Raw genomic sequence first — 20,736 nt, 5'->3', positions numbered from 1 at the left:
TATATGATTCGAAATGATTGATATCAGTGTACATGCAGCAAATAGAAGTAGTCTCAAACTTAATCGCAAGGCACATGACTAATGTTTAACTCGTAAGAATCGGCGCCTTATGCACAAGAATGGGTGCAATGTTTTGGTGCTCATCTAATCTATTGAAATCCAACATTCTGCCAATTTCGACAGATGCAAGAAGGTAGACGGGTTTGTTTTGTTTTATTAGCCTGCAATACTTACCTTCCTGCATTCAACCAACGATGCGAGGCTGGGACAAATATGCTGAAGGGATCAGAAACCTTGCACAATCAGTGTTGTTCATGATATCGATAGTGCTTCAATTCACCATTCGTTGTATCTTGTGAATATCATTTCTACATAATATTTTATTTACAATGCATGTGGCTTACGTATCTTTTTAAATAATATTTTGTCTCAAATTGCATTCTATGGGAAATTTCAGAGCTAATACATTGTGTAAGTTCTCATATTACCTACCAGGATGTAAGAAAAAATTAACCGTGTATAAAATAATATTAAATTACTAATAGTATCAATCAAAATCAAAATTGATATTACCGGTATACCTGACCAAAAGACACATATTTAGAGAGTATTTCAATAAACATGACAAAAGAAAAGAAGGGATACTATATGCTGACAAACGGTAGAATTTAGATTAGAATAAGATGACGGAAATGAGAAAATTTATTTTAAATATCGTTTTTGTTCATTGCGATTCCAGACCGTTGCTGATAGAACGCTTGGCTCTTTCGCGTGGATAATTCCCATGTCTGTTGTATTCTCCACATTTGGAGCTGCCATGGGCGTAGTATACACATCTGGAAGGTGAGGAGACCCCATAGCAAAAAGAAAAGGTTCCCGGTGACCACCCGATGACCATTCGGTGGTCATCAGAAACCTTTCGGGTACCTTTTCCAGAGTTATCCGAAAGTGCCCGCTAGCGGATACCTTGCGGATACCTAATTAAATTATCCAGAAGTTTTCGGGTAGACATCCGGAAGCCTCCCAAAAACTCAAAATATTTCAAATGAGTTTCCCAGAAGCTTCCCAGAAAATTAGATTCTTTGCAGAACTTACCCGGTGATTATTCGCTTTTAATTTGACCTTGAAAATAGCCTAAAGCATCTTAAGAATGCATTGTGGGTGGGTATATGGTCATATATGTATTTCTCCAAAAACTACAATTCAAATAATAAGTTAAATTGCCTAATAAATTTGTGCATACTATTGAATTTGTATTTCTGCATTCCCCCAAAAGGTCAACGGGAAGTCTCCAAAGAGGTCACCAGGTATATCGTCGCAAAAAGTTATCCGCTGGGTCCCCGAAAAGTTATCGGGTAGTTATCCGTTAGTCCAGAAAAAAGTCATCGGGTAGTTACCCGCTAGTTCCCCCAAAAAGTCATCGGGTAGTCATCCGGTACCTATTACCTGAAAGGTATCCACTATGGTTTCCAAAAAATTATCGGGTAGTCACCCGCTACCTATCTAATTTGCATGTGAAATTTGCCGGTGTCTACCCGGTGACTATCGGGAAGTTATCCGCAAAGGTCTCATTTTTTGATATGGGACTACAATCCGGGAAAAATAGTTTGCACACTTGTACTAAATAAATGAAATATATGTCCTATCAAAATAGAGAGGTGAGTGAAACATGGATGCAATTTTTTATGTTATATGAAGCACAAACTCTCCCCTTGTATCTCACCCTTTCCACTCCCCAACTTTCAATGTTGGAGGATCTCACGAAACTGTTGACAACATGGCTTTGTTCATTGAATTGGGGGAGTGGGCAGAAATATACCACAAAAGACAGGCAAAGTGTGCCAACATTTGTTTCCAGGATTCCTCTTTCCAGGGGTTAAGATATTCTTTTCACAGACGTTTTTAATCATTTCACAAGATACAATACTTTGGAAAGGGAGAGTCGCCTTCGTCGTGAGTTTATTTCCTTTCATTTTAAAATTGTTCACTTGATTTGTGGTCTACTTTTCCTTTGTATTTGTGTCTTTTTTCCTAGCATGATTTATCCTTGAGCATTTTATTTAAGCATGGTCCTATTAGGACCCAAGCTTGTTTCCGCACGGTCGGTACGAATGTTAGAAATAATATTGGGAAATATTTTAAGACGTGTCTTTGTCTCCATGTTATCAGATTACCATACGTTGCAGCACGTGAGGGTCACATGGTCTCTATATTGGCAATGGCGAATGTCAAATACCAAACACCTATTCCGTCAATGCTTTGGCTGGTAAGTCATTTTCATCACCTGCTTAAAAGTTCTTATTCATAATGCAATAACAATTATTAAATTTACCTTTGACAATTAACGTTGCCCTCATTTTGCTTGATCGTTTTACATGTTGTAGAACGCGTAGTGTTACGGTCTATCAAGACCAAAGACCGGAAACTACTTTTACCATGTTTACCCAAGTTCACTCAATGATGCACAATTAACACAATGGTCTGTATTCAACCGAATTATTTATTTATGCTTTTATATATAAGTATATACAGAACAGTCAGTAATACAATTAGTCTACATGTACGTACTTATCAGCTTCTCTCATGTTACTCTGCTTCGCTCTTTAAGTCCGAGACGACTCTTTTGAAGTAAATATCCGGCAAAGTCCACTGCACAATGCACTACAAATCAATATATGGTTACAATAATGCACTACAAATCAATATCTGGTTGCAATAATGCACTACAAATCAATATCTGGTTGCAATAATGCACTACAAATCAATATCTGGTTGCAATAATGCACTACAAATCAATATCTGGTTGCAATAATGCACTACAATTCAATATCTGGTTGCAATAATGCACTACAAATCAATATCTGGTTGCAATAATGCACTACAAATCAATATCTGGTTGTAATAATGCACTACAAAACAATATCTGTGTTGCAATAATGCAATACAAATCAATATCTGGTTGCAATAATGCACTACAAATCAATATCTGGTTGCAATAATGCACTACAAATCAATATCTGGTTGCAATAATGCACTACAAATCAATATCTGTGTTGCAATAATGCAATACAAATCAATATCTGTGTTGCAATAATACACTACAAATCAATATCTGGTTGCAATAATGCACTACAAATCAACATCTGGTTGCAATAATGCACTACAAATCAATATCTGTGTTGCAATAATGCAATACAAATCAATATCTGTGTTGCAATAATGCACTACAAATCAATATCTGGTTGCAATAATGCACTACAAATCAATATCTGGTTGCAATAATGCACTACAAATCAATAATGTTGCAATAATGCACTACAAATCAATATCTGGTTGCAATAATGCACTACAAATCAATATCTGGTTGCAATAATGCACTACAAATCAATATCTGGTTGCAATAATGCAATACAAATCAATATCTGTGTTGCAATAATGCAATACAAATCAATATCTGGTTGCAATAATGCACTACAAATCAATATCTGGTTGCAATAATGCACTACAAATCAATATCTGTGTTGCAATAATGCAATACAAATCAATATCTGTGTTGCAATAATGCACTACAAATCAATATCTGTGTTGCAATAATGCACTACAAATCAATATCTGGTTGCAATAATGCACTACAAATCAATATCTGGTTGCAATAATGCACTACAAATCAATATATGTGTTGCAATAATGCAATACAAATCAATATCTGTGTTGCAATAATGCACTACAAATCAATATCTGGTTGCAATAATGCAATACAAATCAATATCTGTGTTGCAATAATGCACTACAAATCAATATCTGGTTGCAATAATGCACTACAAATCAATATCTGTGTTGCAATAATGCACTACAAATCAATATCTGGTTGCAATAATGCACTACAAATCAATATCTGGTTGCAATAATGCAATACAAATCAATATCTGTGTTGCAATAATGCACTACAAATCAATATCTGTGTTGCAATAATGCACTACAAATCAATATCTGTGTTGCAATAATCCACTACAAATCAATATCTGGTTGCAATAATGCACTACAAATCAATATCTGGTTGCAATAATCCACTACAAATCAATATCTGTGTTGCAATAATGCAATACAAATCAATATCTGTGTTGCAATAATGCACTACAAATCAATATCTGGTTGCAATAATGCAATACAAATCAATATCTGTGTTGCAATAATGCACTACAAATCAATATCTGGTTGCAATAATGCACTACAAATCAATATCTGGTTGCAATAATGCAATACAAATCAATATCTGGTTGCAATAATGCAATACAAATCAATATCTGGTTGCAATAATGCACTACAAATCAATATCTGGTTGCAATAATGCACTACAAATCAATATCTGGTTGCAATAATGCACTAAAAATCAATATCTGGTTGCAATAATGCACTACAAATCAATATCTGGTTGCAATAATCCACTACAAATCAATATCTGTGTTGCAATAATGCAATACAAATCAATATCTGTGTTGCAATAATGCACTACAAATCAATATCTGGTTGCAATAATGCAATACAAATCAATATCTGTGTTGCAATAATGCACTACAAATCAATATCTGGTTGCAATAATGCACTATAAATCAATATCTGGTTGCAATAATGCAATACAAATCAATATCTGGTTGCAATAATGCACTACAAATCAATATCTGGTTGCAATAATGCACTACAAATCAATATCTGGTTGCAATAATGCACTACAAATCAATATCTGGTTGCAATAATGCACTACAAATCAATATCTGGTTGCAATAATGCACTACAAATCAATATCTGGTTGCAATAATGCAATACTAATCAATATCTGGTTGCAATAATGCACTACAAATCAATATCTGGTTGCAATGCAATACAAATCAATATCTGGTTGCAATAATGCACTACAAATCAATTTCTGGTTGCAATAATGCAATACAAATCAATATCTGGTTGCAATAATGCACTATAAATCAATATCTGGTTGCAATAATGCACTACAAATCAATATCTGGTTGCAATAATGCAATACAAATCAATATCTGGTTGCAATAATGCACTACAAATCAATATCTGGTTGCAATAATGCAATACAAATCAATATCTGGTTGCAATAATGCTCTTCTTTGAGAGCATTTTATAACTGAAATTCCACAGTAAAAATCATTGAACATGTACAGAACGGCATAGAGTTATAACTGTCTCCAGCTTTTACAATAAATACTCCTTCGGAATTTTAACTCTTACAATATCTTTAATTAAACCATTATAATATGTTAATATCCATATCCTTCACATTCATTAATATGGGTTAACTATAATGATCTCACATGCGAAATTCTGATATTTGAGGATAAAAAAAATATAAAGATAACAAATATAGGCCTGAAATATAGTCCTGACTGATCTGCTGATTATAATAATTACAAACAACGAACTTACCGATAACCAAATGCATGGAAGGTGGATCTCTCACCGGTATCTCCCATCTCACGTGAAATAACTTTCATAATGGGTTAATGTGTCAATTATGTTTGGCTTGTCGATTTATAGTGCTGCCAAACAAACTGACTATATTTTTAACTTTTGAAAATAAAATCTTCTTAATCTAAAGGGTGGAGTTGCATTGATCTTGGTTATACCAGGAAGTATAGATGAGCTTATCAATTATTTTAGTTTTGCTGCTTGGATGTTTTATGGTTTGGCTATAGCAGGATTACTTCTACTACGATGGAGGCATCCAGATTGGAAACGACCTATCAAGGTAAAACTACTCAAAGCTACCATAATAGTTTCATTTTTTTTCTTACGATTTCTATTTTTTCACCGATTTAGAGAGTCCCTGGACCAAAAGCCAAGTTTTACAATCATTCGTGGTTGATTTTTTTATTAGATAAAGTTACCAAAATTACAATTTTGAATTCCAAAAGGGCAGATTTTTAACTTGTGTTCACTTCAGAATCTATTCAAGATATAGAAATAATGTATAAAACCAATATATTTTTAGATCTTTAATAGATAAATTGAACACAAGTTACAAATCTGCCCCTTCTGGATACAAAATTGTATTTTTTTGGTAACTTTTTCCAACTTTTTTATTCAACAATGATTCAACTATGATTGATTGCAGCACTTATAATGCTTCCGCCGTCACTGTCGATCTTACATAAACCATAAGGCCACTTCCTCAATCCTTCCTCACGATGAGTTTGGGGGCCTCCAAATTTTGGTCTAGCCCTGTGCCCCCCCCCCCCCCCCAAAAAGTAGATCGGGACCTGCACGTTATACAGATACTGTAGGCATACTTTCATCGGGGTGAAGCGCAATTTTTTTGCTTTAATATTGAGAGGCATGTGCATGTATTGATGTTGGTTTTCTTTGTGTATCAAAATGGGAACACCGTGCGTTCGAACATTTGGTATATTGGACGTAGCCAGCACCTTTTCAGAGGGGATTACGTGTGGTTAATCAATCATAAGATCGATCGTAAGGCTTTGTGAAATGGACCACTTGGTCTATAACAACCTGTTTATGCGGTCAGCTCAGTCCCAGATATATATAAAACCTCAGTGAGAACTCAAGTTGGGATGTAAAAATGCACATTTTGTTCGAGTCAGAGGTGACGTAATGTGCTATTCCAGTTGAAATTCATATACCCCCGAAGGAACAGATGACCTTAATCTTCCACACAGGGGGTATGAATTTCAAATGGGGGTTACCTGAATGGGTAACTCCATTTGAAATCTATACCTCCTGTGTGTGAAATCAAGGTCATGTCTTCCATTAGGGGTGTATGGATTATAACTGGAATAGCCCAATGTTTTGTTATCTTTTCAGGTCAACCTTTTCATCCCTGTATTTATGTTGGTAGCTTCAGCCTATTTTATCATCGCACCAATCGTCGATGACCCACAGCTGGAAATTCTATACGCATTTATCTTTATTTGTGCCGGTTTAATCTTTTATTTCCCGTTTGTGTACTTCAAATTACAACTACCTGGCATGGGTAAGTTTATCAAATCATGTCATATAGTGTTTACAATTTACGAAGAAACGTTAAGGCGAGATTTTCTAATGTCGAAAGGAGAAAGGAAATGCGTATAGTATTGAAAGAATGGCATTACATAGAAAGTTTAAAAACTGAAATAATAATGGCTTCTATGCGTTCTTACAATTTTGACTCAACCTGTATAGTACAATATGTGACTTGTGTTTTATATGCGAAATCTCTTTACAACGACTTACCATGTGTTGTAACTTAAACTGAATCACACATGTACAAATTCAAAATGCAATTATCTATCAAAAACGTCGGAACATAGTAATGTAATGTATAATTATTAAATAAAATAATAATAATAATGAAATACATTTATAGAGCGCTATAAACACAGTTTCAAAGGGCTGAAATGATTCTTCTTATAAATCATGTATAATACTATGTCATTATATATTCTATTCTTTGTCAGTGTATCATAATACCTAGATGTTCTTTAAAGTGATAGCAAAATTTATCGAAAATCATTCTGTTATTTTCTTTCATTACAGACAAAATGACTTTATTTTTTCAAAAGTTACTCAAAGTTGCGCCATCTGGCTACAATCTTGAAGAATGAACCTTGACATTGTCACTGATATCGCTGATGACGTTTGAGTCACGTGACAAGAGGCTGTCAAAAGAAGGTGATTCATGAGGAAGGCGGATACACTCTTCTGAGGCTTTATGAACACGATATTGGATTTTGGTTCAAGTTTGGCTTAAACGACCGCTTCGTGCGGAGACACACTATTACCAGGTTCAAGCAATATAATGCTCAAGCCAGGCGAAGAATAAGAAATATTATTAAGTATATTGGTGTATATGGAAAGAAACGACAGGAACTGAAATAAAATATAAAGAACAAAGAAAGTGAAGACTACTCCCAACAAATATGTGAGCAATTTTACTGCCAGCCTTTGGGTCAAGAGAACACAAGAGAGAGGAAATTCTGAATCCATCTCGACTGTCTTGTGGCAAACTACGGGAGATAACAACCATGGACAGTTTATGCGGATGAATTCTAGTTTTGAACATGTTGAATTTTAATACAACATGCCAGATTAGACTGGTGGTTAGTATGAAGTAGGCCTTATAGATATCACATTACTGATCAGGTGTCGATACGATTGTTTGCCGAATGCCGATTAACTATAAACAGTCCCGTCTAACAAGTGAAGATGTTAGGTGATTCGCTGACCGCGAGCAGCGATCACGGCGAAAAGGTTGTTTACTGTTGAAAAGTCAGCAATGGCGCCCTCTGTTGACAGAATAACAGGACCATGAATCCAGGTGGCTAAGATATAGTTGGATTCTATTCGGCAATATGACAAAATCATAACGACAATTACTATTTATACTCGGGATTATATTCGCAGAGAAACTTACTTACAAGATAACTCCTGATTCTGATTCCAAAGGCATGTGGAGCCCGTGGATATAAACCATTGATGGTCTACAACAGAAACAAAACAAGTATAGATGAATCTACGCAATAAACTCTACAAATACATTGTCGATTCAAGGCGTAATTTTTATGATGGATATTCATTACAAGTACGGTATGTGATTATACAACACAGTTGGAAAAATTTGACACAAAATGATGAAAATGTGTATTATAATGCCGACAGGGAATTGAACCCGGGCCCTTAATGGCAGCAGAGCGCAGAGAGTAACGACCACTCACACCATCATCAACTTCTGCTAAACAACCTGTCCGACCTAAAATTTAGCAATGCGCCTGCGTAGATTGCTTTCTTCGTAATAATTGATTGACAAGTATGCATTCTGCCGGCTCGTACATGATTGCAGTTCAGTTTACCATGGTTTACCGTTGCAAACTACATGGATTTTTGAAAATGGCCCTGTGCTCCCAGATATTTGTGCAAATACATGCATATTGAAACATGAAATTCATTTTGTTCAGGAGCACAACACAGGCTCTGTATTGATGTGTCCGAAGAGTTTTGATCACGCTTTCTCCATACAGAGCCTCGAGTGTTTTCGATGTGCGTGGTTTGTATACGAAAACATTTACAATCGTGACACGCTGTCACACCCAGTGGTGCATTCAAAACGGATACGAACTCTACCAGGCGGTGTGCGACAAATATACCAACCGTCCTCTAATATGCAATCAACATGATCAAACTACATTATTATTCATAATGTGTGACATATATACTCCAACATAAGTCTCGCTTTTTCAATATATATATATCAATATATATTTTTGTTGATAACTTTACCTAACCTCAGTGCCGAATTCAGAAAAGAATTTATAGATGTCATTAAAATGACGTGGCACTTCTTGACGTGGACTATATTCCTGCCAGACACCCTTTGAAAAGATTGAGGGTGTCTGATAGGAATGGCGTTTTGTGCTCCCGTCGTTTTATCATTTTGGTTTTATTTGGGATATCTTTACAAGGCTGAATTTTTACGTAGAACAAGAGAACACGGACAATGCGGAAGGTGAAGACAATTTACCAGATTAAACCGAGGTAAACAAAATAAATTGTTTATACCATCGTTTAAAATGTTATCACCAGTGAAATTGTTTAAACACATCTGCGTTCTTTGTTTTTCTCTTTTTTTAATGTATTATGACTATACATGAGTTGGTGTGTGTTTACATTCAGTACGCCCTCTGTTGGTCTGATTAAAAGAACTTTCAGGGCAAAAGACCCAATAGGAATTTTTTTTCTGCTTTTCTTCTTTTTGTATGGGTTAACTTTTGTTTCAAACCAAATGATCCCAAAAATGTTATCAAACTTACTGGCACAAAATTAACAAAGGTTTTGCAATTTCACGTTTTAAAAAGAATTATGTGGTCTGCCACAGGAACTGGGTATGTTACAATGTACCCTATGTGAAATAACAAATGGCGTCCTAAATGTAAACATATAACATCATATTTTGCCAAGCCATCTATAATACAACAGGGTATTACGCTACAGGTTTCGTCGGCAGAGTGCTACACTATCGTAAGTGCAGTTTGGACAGTTTTACAGGAGGAGCATTTTTGTGTTTAGCGTAGCCGTTTGTTTCCAAGTAGCCATAAAATGACATGGAAATGTAAAGTAATTTGATTTTAATAATATAAAATATATAAATGGTGTTAAAGTTAATAAATCAATGAATTATTTACTGATTTAGATGTCGTAAGTGCCACATACGATAGTGTTACACTCAAATTGAAATGAGTGTAGAGTGCAACACTATCGTATGTGCCACATACGATAGTGTTGCACTCAAATAGAAATAAGTGTAGAGTGCAACACTATCGTATGTGTCACATACGATAGTGTAGCACTCATTGCTAAATTAGGATATGCATAATTTCGGCTCAAATATCCAATATTTTGTAATTTTATGTTTCTTAACAAGTGTTAATTTATTTTGGCACATAACATTAACAATAGCAATACACCTTTTACCCTAATGTTATCTCTCAATATTTATTAGTGAATCTCAAACTAAAAACACCGGATTTATCGTCTCTATTACCAGTCATGGGAGCTATGAACTTAGCCACCATAATGACAACGCATACAGCCGTCAGCGTCACAGCCAGTGATGTGTTAAAGACTGTTTTGCACTTACTATGGTGTAGCATTCCATGATTTTGTTGTTTTAGGCCCAATAAAGTAGCGTATGTGGCACATACGATGGTCTTGCAGCAAATGAAAAACCAGATTAGCGTGCAAGACTATCGTAAGTGGCACATACGATAGTCTTGCATGCATTAATTAAAATTGCAGTGCACTTACGATATTTTATTTTATTAATTAAAAAATAATTAAGCAATTTTGAAACTTAGAACCTGGTTTAAAATGTGCGTTTTTATATGGCCTTCCATAATTCGTCAAAATCTCATTTTCGCCAAAAATGTCACTTACGATAGTGTAGCACTCTGGCGACGGTTTATTTTACCAACATTGATAGCTGGAAAACGAGCAATAACTCGACCAACCGTACTGTTACCAGCTGTCAACATTTGACACCAATTGCCTCAGACGAAGCTCACTTTCTGGGAAGCTGGACTGAACAAGTTCATCTGTTGTGACTTAAATTCAAAATTGCCCACCTGAGCAAATAGTGAATCCGAGTCATGTGTAATTGCCCTTGACTATAATAGGTAGTACATTTATTAATAGGTAGCAGTCACCCATGAATCATGACCAGGGCAGATTTTGAGAATCAAGGGTGTTTTCTTTAATTTGAGATATTAGTGACGGCAAATGATACAGAAATAGCCAAGTTATATAAAACCGATAGAAGGTATAAATTCAAAGTTGCATCCCTATTGGTTTGTGCACATGACAAAAACATTCAACATGTCCAATCATGGCGAGTGCCGCGGACCTTCCATCGTTTGTCATTTCATAACTTGGTTTTTTCTGCATCATTTGCTGTCACTCACTGATATCTAGAATTAAAAAAAAATCATGCTTGCGGTCATTATGGTCACTTGATTTTTGAAATCCGCACTTCACTTTGGCTTTTAGGTCACGATTCATGAACTGCTACCATCACTGCCCAAGGCAAACTGGCAAACTAGCCATTTCATCTCAGGGACGGAAATAATTCCTTCGGGAATTAAAGCTGTGAGGAGGATTTGCTGAAAACTTCCAAGGGGCCTGTAACGTAAGGATCTGGGTTTTAAGTTTCAAATTATTCTGTAAAAATAAAAGTATAACATTATCAATGCAATGCGTCTTATTATTGTATAGTTTTATATTGTATTAATACATATATCGGGGATTCAAGGTATAATCTTATGGAGGATGTTCTTGGCAGGTAGGCTATTATGAAAGACAGAGATAAAAAGATTTTATCGCGTCTACCGTCATCTGTTAATCAAACTCGAGCACGGGTTGTTTACAAGTATCGTGATGATGACTTGCTGAACACTGCGGTATAACCGGGCGACTTATTGTTAATTTTACACCTTCAAACATGCAAACCATCTCAAAAGTTAGGTCTTTGTTGTAGGAAACTTTCTTTCGCGAAGGCACCATGTCAACAATGCCTAGAAAAGCTGCTTTTTGCCTTGTAAAAGTACGTAATTTTTCGCCATTTGCTGCTATTCCTTTTGTCCGATCCGTGTACGCGCTATTAACTGTGTAAACCAATCAAGGATCGTATTAAATTGACAGTGACATCAGACGCGATAAAATCTTTTTATCTTTGTCTTTCATTATATTATGTAGCAACAGTACAGTAGGACACATGGATACATGTGGCACACAATGTTGTTAAAATAATATGTATAATATATAATTTTATGCCCATGGCTGTATAACAAACTGGTGGGGTGGGGTGGGGGACACTCAACTTTAGAAATGCCTGGTATGTGCCTACCGACGTGGGGAAGTAAGACCTTATCGGTACTTTTATAACGGGGTTTATTGGGTATAACAAAATGAAAAACGGGGTAATTGGGTAACTTTTGGGGAAAATAGGGTCATTTCATAAAATTTTGAAAACAGGGGTCATCGGGGAAAATAATTCGAAACAATGGCGCAAAATTCTATTTTTTTCTTCTTTTTTTTCAAATTTGCTAAATTCACATTTTGCTGAAATAAGAGAATATGATAGTTTCCGCATTATTTTATAACATTTTGATGATAAAATGCTACAAGAAGGGTTCATTGGTAGCCGAACTTACAGCAAAAAAAAAGGGGGGGTCACCATTTTCAAGAGATGTTTATTTTTCCATTATTTGACATGTTTTTAAATAGGTAAAAGGGGCTTTTACTTCCCAAAGTGTTTATTTGTGTGGGCATATTCGACTTCAAAACAGGGGGCCAAATGACAGGCACATACCGTCCAGCACTTTTTAAGTTTGGTCCCTTCCCCCTGGAAAACTGGTAATTGCATGTTCGGGGACACAAAAAATTCTTTCAGGCAGTGGCGTGCACAAAGGGGGGGGGGGGGCAGCCCCACTTTTGTCATTCAGTCGGAGGAAATTAGAGGTTTGCCTATTAAGACGCGGCGAGCGAAGCGATCCGAACATTTTGAACAGTCGGGGGTATCGAGACCCCGCCTCCCCCGCTACGGATGCCACTGTCTTCAGGAACTAATGCTGTCTTCATGTCATGAAGAATCGTTGAACGACCTGTTAGCAAATAATGGCCTGACTTCATGATCTGTAAATCTGTAATTATATGAAGCTATAACAATGCAACTATAACAACTAAAGCTGTCAAATGCTGAAAACTTAGACCCATTGTAATGGTCTGAAATTTCAAAATATTCTGTATTTAAAAATAAAACTATAACAATGCAATGCCTCTTATTATTGTATCATTCTCTATAACTCTTGATTTAATATAAAATAATATTAACTGAAATTAAGCCTATATAAAAAAAGACTCAATATACGGCAGTAATTAGCGCCCTCTGTTTTACATTAAGGTTGCTGTTGGGCAATACATTACGGTTACTGTTAAACAATGTTACATTAAGGTTCCTCTTGCTTTCTTGCCCTGCGGGGCCCTTATATTGGTATATTGCGGTCCCACTTGGAGTGTTTAGTGCCACCTTGAACAATATTGTAATGAAATTCTGCCTTTTATATTCTATACTGTCGCATATTAACTCAAATATTTATTAACTCCGATGAAAATACTTACTAACGTGAATTTTGACCAACAGAGGGCAGAGGGAGCTATCCAGTCTCATATAGACTGATTACGAGTATGGGTTCAGTGCCATATGTAGACTGAATATCAGAGACACCAGGTTGTCCATGGTCTTGCTATCAACAATGCTGTAGCCAGGCGGGTAGCCAGGTTTTCCGAAGAGGGGCTTGTGATTTACCGACAAAAAACATGATATCACCGACGAGTGTTCGAGTGTCAAGTATGTCACGTCAGAATCTCCCCTCGATCCCCCACCCGCTCAGTGGCGTATTGGCCAAACATTAAGAGTTACTTTCAAGTGTGCGCTTCACATTTTTCAGGCTCATTTAGCCCCATATGGATTTGTACATATCGGACTTGCCTAATATCTTAGGAACATTTTGGTAGATAATTTATGAAAAATGGGTTTATAACTTTTGAAATATAACCAGACCCCCAGAAAAGGTTCTGACTAAAATTTGAGCTTAGCTTAGATGATGACATAAAAGTACTTCGTTTTAGTCTGAAATTACTTTCAGTAACTCTGTCATACACATACACAGATGAAGACATCCATTATAGAAATTATATATGGAGTCCAGCATTTTTTCCCAGAAAAATGCCGACTAGATCACCCTATAGCCCATGCAGCCTACGCCACCTTACGAATAGCTTGGTGTTTCTGAAATGTAACACATTTTGAAAGTTTAGCCAAATCGTCATAAAAATACGCATCCTGTTCATTTTTCACAGACAATCTTTTCCCCAGGCCTAAATGATGATTAAATATGAATCAGGGCCTAATAGTTGGGTTTAAGCATTTTCTAATGTATTTAATTCAGTCGTGTTGCACGTTTCCTCGTATCGTTTGAAACATTGATTTTTCTTCCCAGGGTGTAGGAGACTTGTATTTACTGGTGTGCCCGGGCTGGTGTGCTAACATCTTGAACATGTCAAGTTATATTGAATTTAATGTGTTTACATTCAATCAATTTTGGATACTGGCTTGTGATTGGATGACTAGTAATGTCAATCACTTCCAGTATGGTGAGCTGGGACCGTAGATTTCATTGGCCGATAGGTAGTATGGTTATACACATGGCCTAGAGGACCGTCGTGTACCGAACTGGCCTTTGAGGACCGTCGTGTACCGGCGACATGTGATGTCCATAATTTCTAGGGACCGATACCAAACCCCCTGGTAACGCTACTGCCTACCTGCAAGCTGATGATCAGTCAGTCACGAGTGAACCCAGAGCCGTACATTTTTTTTTAAATTGGCGCTCAAACTCAACCCAAGTTCCTTCGTTCAACATAAGTACGGTCATTGGTAGCCACAGTCTGTGGCTCTCGCGGAATTGATTAACTCAAATGTAGTGATAGGGTTTAAGTGCTGATTATGAGGGAGAGGGATCATATTTAAAGCTAACTCAATTTTTCCACGAGAGCGTACTAAACCTCCGCCAGAATTCGAACACGCAACCTCGCGCACCATAGTCGAACGCCTTATCGATTGAGTTAGCTTGATTGCTAATCAGATCAGTTGGAGGGCCATTCAACTTTGACGCGCTATTATTAAACTGTACGCTATGAATACGCACACAACGAAAATTCAAATTTGCTTGGTCTGGGTTGCAGTTTTAAAAGCTTCCAAAATTCTCTCTACAACTCCTAATAGCTATATATTTTATAAATAACTATAAGAAAGGCTTTCAACATTCCATATATGTTCACAAAAAATACCGTAGCTTTGCAAGGAATATGATATGGGCACATAAACACAAATTTTTGTCATGAATTGAGATAAAAGAGTAACAAAAACTACTATATTATAAAACTGGTGCGAGTTCATAAATCAGGAATTTGCATATGATTAGAAACATGGCTTATTATCCTCATACTAAAAAATCAAGATTTTTGGTTGGTTAAGACAAAAACCTGCCGGGATGAAAAGGGTATTTTACAAGACGGAAAAATACCAGTATTCAGTAGGCCATGCAACAACAACATTGAGAAAGTTCATGCGAGCAGTGTTAAACTGCGCGCGCGTATTTCACTGAACGCAGATGAATGGCTCGCTTGGGTGCAACAAAGTCGCGCGCGTGTACTCGTTCATGGTGTCAAGTCACGCGGTATTGTTATGAAGTTGTTTACTTAATTTTCCTGCATGGGCCGAATCTGGGTAACCAATTTAAACCATTATAACAAATTAAATTTTTAAGTTCAATATTTGGGACAAAGACTAATCGATAGATAAAGGTTGAAATTACTTGTCTGGCTAAAAATTAGAATGATTAAAGCGTTAAGACAGAAAATATCCGGGTTAGAAGTCCTTAGCAACGAAAATAAATATGAAGATAAAGCAAACGCAAAAATCACGAATTCTAACAACAAAAGTAGACAAAATGGGAATCAAGTAGAGAATTGTGAAGATATTTTCAATACAAGCGTATTTGTAAATTGCCCAAGATTATTGGCTACACATAATACGATACATTTAAAATCGAAACTTTCCGCGGGAAAGGTAAAAAAGCATACCCAAGAGTGCGACGGTCATTTTTGCAAAGGTCGCGTACGTTAATAATTTGACCTTTAACGGATGACGCGCACGATGGCCCTCCGACTGAGATGGATAAGGTCCGATGATTCGTAGTAAATTTTTATCCTTTCTTTTCCTTTCTCTGTACTTATCCTTTCCTTGCTAAAGTATCACTCTTTTTATTTATTTACTTCTATTTATTTATTTCTCTTTATTTCTTCCTCTTTCTCTCTTCCTCCAGTCACTCCCATTGTGGCCTGTACACCATCCGCGATAATGAAAACGCGTAAAAGGGTAGTTTTTCGTTGGTGAGCACAATACGCGCGTATTAGGGTGTCAAAAACATGAAATATTTGAAAAAAGGGTAGCAAAATTGCAATTGCTAATACGCGGAAATGAAATTTAGGGTATGAAATTTGATGCAAGGAATAAAATCCCTGTTTAGGGTGTGAAAACACCTGTTTAGGGTATTGTTTTAGCCAAGGGTTAAATCCTTGTTTAGGGTGCTTTTCAAAAGTTGATTATCGCGAATGGTGTACAGGCCACAATGGGAGTGACCCCCCGGGAGTCCCCCTCTCATTATTCATACCCCTCCTCCACCTCTTCCTCCCTCATCCCCCCCCAAGACCTCTCACAGAAGAGCTGCCCCCCCCCCCCCTTGGTACGCCACTGTTTGTACCAATCTCCTTCTTAAAATAAAATAAAATGTCAATTTGTGAAACAACTTTTATATAGGCCTATACCGGTACTTATTATTTTACATGTATACGTATAGCTATTACCAATACAGTACTATAGTCATGCGGACATGATGGCAGCCTTAAGGGCTGGGGTATGAGCGACCTTGAAGTTCCGGTATCTGGAGAGGGGAAGCAATGAGTTACCCCAAATCACAGCGGCAGGTAGTGACTGGGCCGCCGAGTGCTAATATATATTTATTTTGGAAGGTTCGTGTTTGTTTTAAATTTTGGGGCGTTTTTCCAAAATTTGATATTTTTGGTCATATTTCAAAAGGGACATGCCAAAGACAACTCTTTGGGCACATAGTTTGTTATTGTTATTGCAGTTCTTTTCCACATACCTACGTTAACATTCGATTGGGTGATTTACTAATATTATATATTTTATGACTGCAATTTGGCGTTTTCAATGCGTTTTACACGTATCATGAAATTAACGCAAATATCTAGTCACGCTGCTTTTAGAATTTTTACCTGATCGTCGGCTATTGCAGGCAACAGAATGCAGATTGGCTCACGATAGATGTCGTATTCCTCAATGTGGTTCACTCATTGATAAAATGAGTTTGCATTCCTTGTAACAACACACACATTGCCGTCTGGAAACCGGGTCTGGTACTGATTTTGGGACAGCCAATAGACTTCAGCGCCGTATCAAATCTCATAAAAACCACACGACTGACGACTATGTGTTTATGTTTCCCGCACGAAAGCTTGTGTCTACATCTATTACTATACTTCTTTGGAAACGTTGACCTTTGACCATTCTTTGTATAACGCCCTGATATGACCTTGATATGTTCGCTTGATTGGGTACGTTATAGCATCCATTTCATTGAGGTGTTAGGACTTGGTCAGTATAATACTTGCAGGGATACAATAGTTTAACATGGTGTGTGAGCATGGTGAAAGACTCATTATTGATTAGGCGCGGACATATTAAAGGCACAGGTCCTTTGCGTGTATAGCAGAAAATTATAATAGAATGTGTGAATAGAATGTTTGGAATTTTGCAACTAAAATAGTAACTGCATTCTGCATTATGTATTTATTTATTTATTTAGGCCTATGCCTATTTATTTATTTATTTACTGACTTATTTATTTATTTTATTTATTTGGTATATTAGTTAGTAGGCCTAGTTAGTAATATTCCATGATAGGCCTACGTCGGTTTATTATTGATTGTTGATAACTTGACAACTTGATTGATTGATCGATTGATAGTCATTTCACATTATATTCCTAGTTTATAGGCCAATTTGAATAACATCGTACATTAGATAAATAGACCTATCAGTATTGATTTATTCTATTCAGCAATATCAAGGATTACTATCAAACTTCTCATAGCTGATTGTCAGTTGGCTCAGTGGTAACGCAGTAGGTTTTACAACACCGAGGTCCCGGGTTCGATTCCCACCTCTGCCTATTTTTTGCAAGGCTGAGAAAAAATGAAATTTCTGGACTGCAAACTTATTTGGCGCGCGATCTGAGCTGGTCCTTTTCTGGTGGCTGTGTCTGTTACAGGCACACTCCCTCTGCATCCAAACCAGGTTCACGCTCATTACACCTCCCTTAATACATTCTGATGTTTAATCGATCAGCAAGCGCATTCAGTTTATTTCAACGAAGTCAGTGGGTGACAACGAACTGTATATAGTCGAATCCAACGAAAAATGTACACGGCATGTTCAGGGCCATAACTTAAAAGTATTAATCAATTGGCATTCGTTTTTGTATTGTGTTTATTTGCCTTGATCATACGCTTCGCGCCATATATAATAAGACCCCTTCTGTGAAAAACTTAGACACAGAGACCCAAAAACATGCTATTTTTACCCATTTTTTCAAAATATTTCTTAAAGTATTTTTAAAAACATCTAAATCAGTTATGAAAAGAAGTCATTGGATTGAATCTAAATTGATTTCCTGAAAGGTGTGTATTCAAAGATTGCCTGTTCAATGTTTCACATATTTGTACATAATTATGAATTTTTTGTGATACTTTTTTGAGTGGTATTTTTTTACATTACCTACGAATACATTTTTTCATAGCACTAGATATATCTTTAAAAAAATGGAAATCACTAATAAATGCGCAATTGATACAAGCTTTAATATGTCCAATACTGAAATGCATTGCATTCGGACATCTTTATTATTGTGTTTAGCGGCCAGAAATTCTAAATGGCACAAAGGTAGGCTTCGGAAAAAATATGCATTACCTCCGAATACATGTTAAAAGCTGTGTCATTTTCACAAACTGAGAGAATAGTAAACAATAGTTAAGCAATAGGTGCAGGGTAATACTCTCTTTATTTCTACCAAGTTTCAATAGCCTGCGTTTAAATATTTCTGAGATGTCAACAATAAAAGCAAGTATTCGTAGGTAAATTTCGGTAACCGAATGTTACCTACGAATACAATTTGACATCATGACAGTATTGTGAAACACCGCCATTCATGCCAATGCCCATATTGGTACATAACGAAGGCCTGTATATCAAATCATATGTCAATGAAAGTTGCGAATTCACATACATGCCCACCATGCAAAACTGAATACGGCTGTTGAAAAATATGTATTGAAATAGACGACGGTCTGTTCATTTGAAAGAAAAATCAGATTTGAAGATTAGAAGGGGATAAATACTCGGATTTGTCAGCTATCATGTGTGTTTCATTTTAAACGTTTACCGACCTTCTGGTTTCTGAGTAATTTGTGTCCAAATTGGTTTATTCGAAGGTAACCTTTGACGTTTTCGCTAAGTTTACTTACGAATACCATGGACAAAAACGACTTTTCTCATTGTCTCATGATCTAGACAACACAGTGGTGGACCCTAGTATAAAGCTAATTATAGTTGCCCTCAAACGAAAAGCCACAAGACGTAACTGACTCCAAGATGGAATTCACAAGTCTGCAATAACGGTTTTAAGCGATTTGTGGGCAATTAAGCAAATTAAAGTCACTTTAGTGCCTTTGTTTCTTACTTCAATCCTCTTTCAACCACTGTGAACCGACATTAAATATACATGGTAGGGTCTCAAGTATCAATAAACGCACATAAAGAAAATAATACATTCAAAGTGCTTTATAAAATGAAGATTTGATTGCGATATCCACCAAAAGTCTAATTCTTACCTACAAATACTGAAATGTTACTTACGAATACAGCATAATACATGACATGTGTAATGAAGTGTCCCTACCAATGGAAATTAATTGTCAACAGCTTTAAGCGGTACCCCCGGACACTATTATTACCCATATACGGATTCATTCAACAATTATTTATTATGTAAATTTGCTGTTAGCTACTTGTATATCAAAATGAAGTGTTCAAAATTTTGCTAAAGTAACAGCATCAAAAAATTTTTGATCTAAGGTAAAAGCACTTATTCATTTGGACGTACCATCTGAAAGAGATCTAAAAACTACCATTTTATTCATTCATTATCATAATAGCAAAATTTGAACCTCCAAACTCAATATAGAAATTGTTAAATCGCTCATGTTACCTACGAATACCCGGGTTTCTTCACCTATCATTTTATAAAGCATTAGGTGTATGCGTATAATTCCTAATATTCCTGAAAACAGATATCCCACTCGTTCTTATACAATATGTAAATTTATTCATACTCATTTGATAAATAAAATACAGAAACTGACCTAAACTTCATTTTCAAAAATAAACTAGCATAAATTGACTAAGATCATATTGATCGCGTTATAAAAATAAAACAAATATTTTCTGGTTGAGCTAGCATTTTCCTG

General features: G+C 36.2%; 1 protein-coding gene across 1 annotated transcript in view; it reads left to right on the top strand.

Annotated features, from left to right (window-relative positions):
- LOC140146491 (b(0,+)-type amino acid transporter 1-like) overlaps positions 1–13,340 on the top strand; it is a 43,726-nt gene extending 30,386 nt beyond the window's left edge. The window contains exons 9-13 of the mRNA XM_072168356.1: positions 740–843; positions 2,170–2,266; positions 5,621–5,770; positions 6,844–7,012; positions 7,555–13,340. Coding sequence (XP_072024457.1) covers positions 740–843; positions 2,170–2,266; positions 5,621–5,770; positions 6,844–7,012; positions 7,555–7,622 — 588 coding nt within the window. The 3' untranslated portion in view covers positions 7,623–13,340. The remainder of the gene's footprint in view (positions 1–739; positions 844–2,169; positions 2,267–5,620; positions 5,771–6,843; positions 7,013–7,554) is intronic.
- Positions 13,341–20,736: the final 7,396 nt, after the last annotated feature.

This window comes from Amphiura filiformis, chromosome 2, assembly GCF_039555335.1.
Source record: "Amphiura filiformis chromosome 2, Afil_fr2py, whole genome shotgun sequence".
NCBI lineage: Eukaryota > Metazoa > Echinodermata > Ophiuroidea > Amphilepidida > Amphiuridae > Amphiura > Amphiura filiformis.
This window is presented reverse-complemented; position numbering and strand designations above follow the sequence as displayed.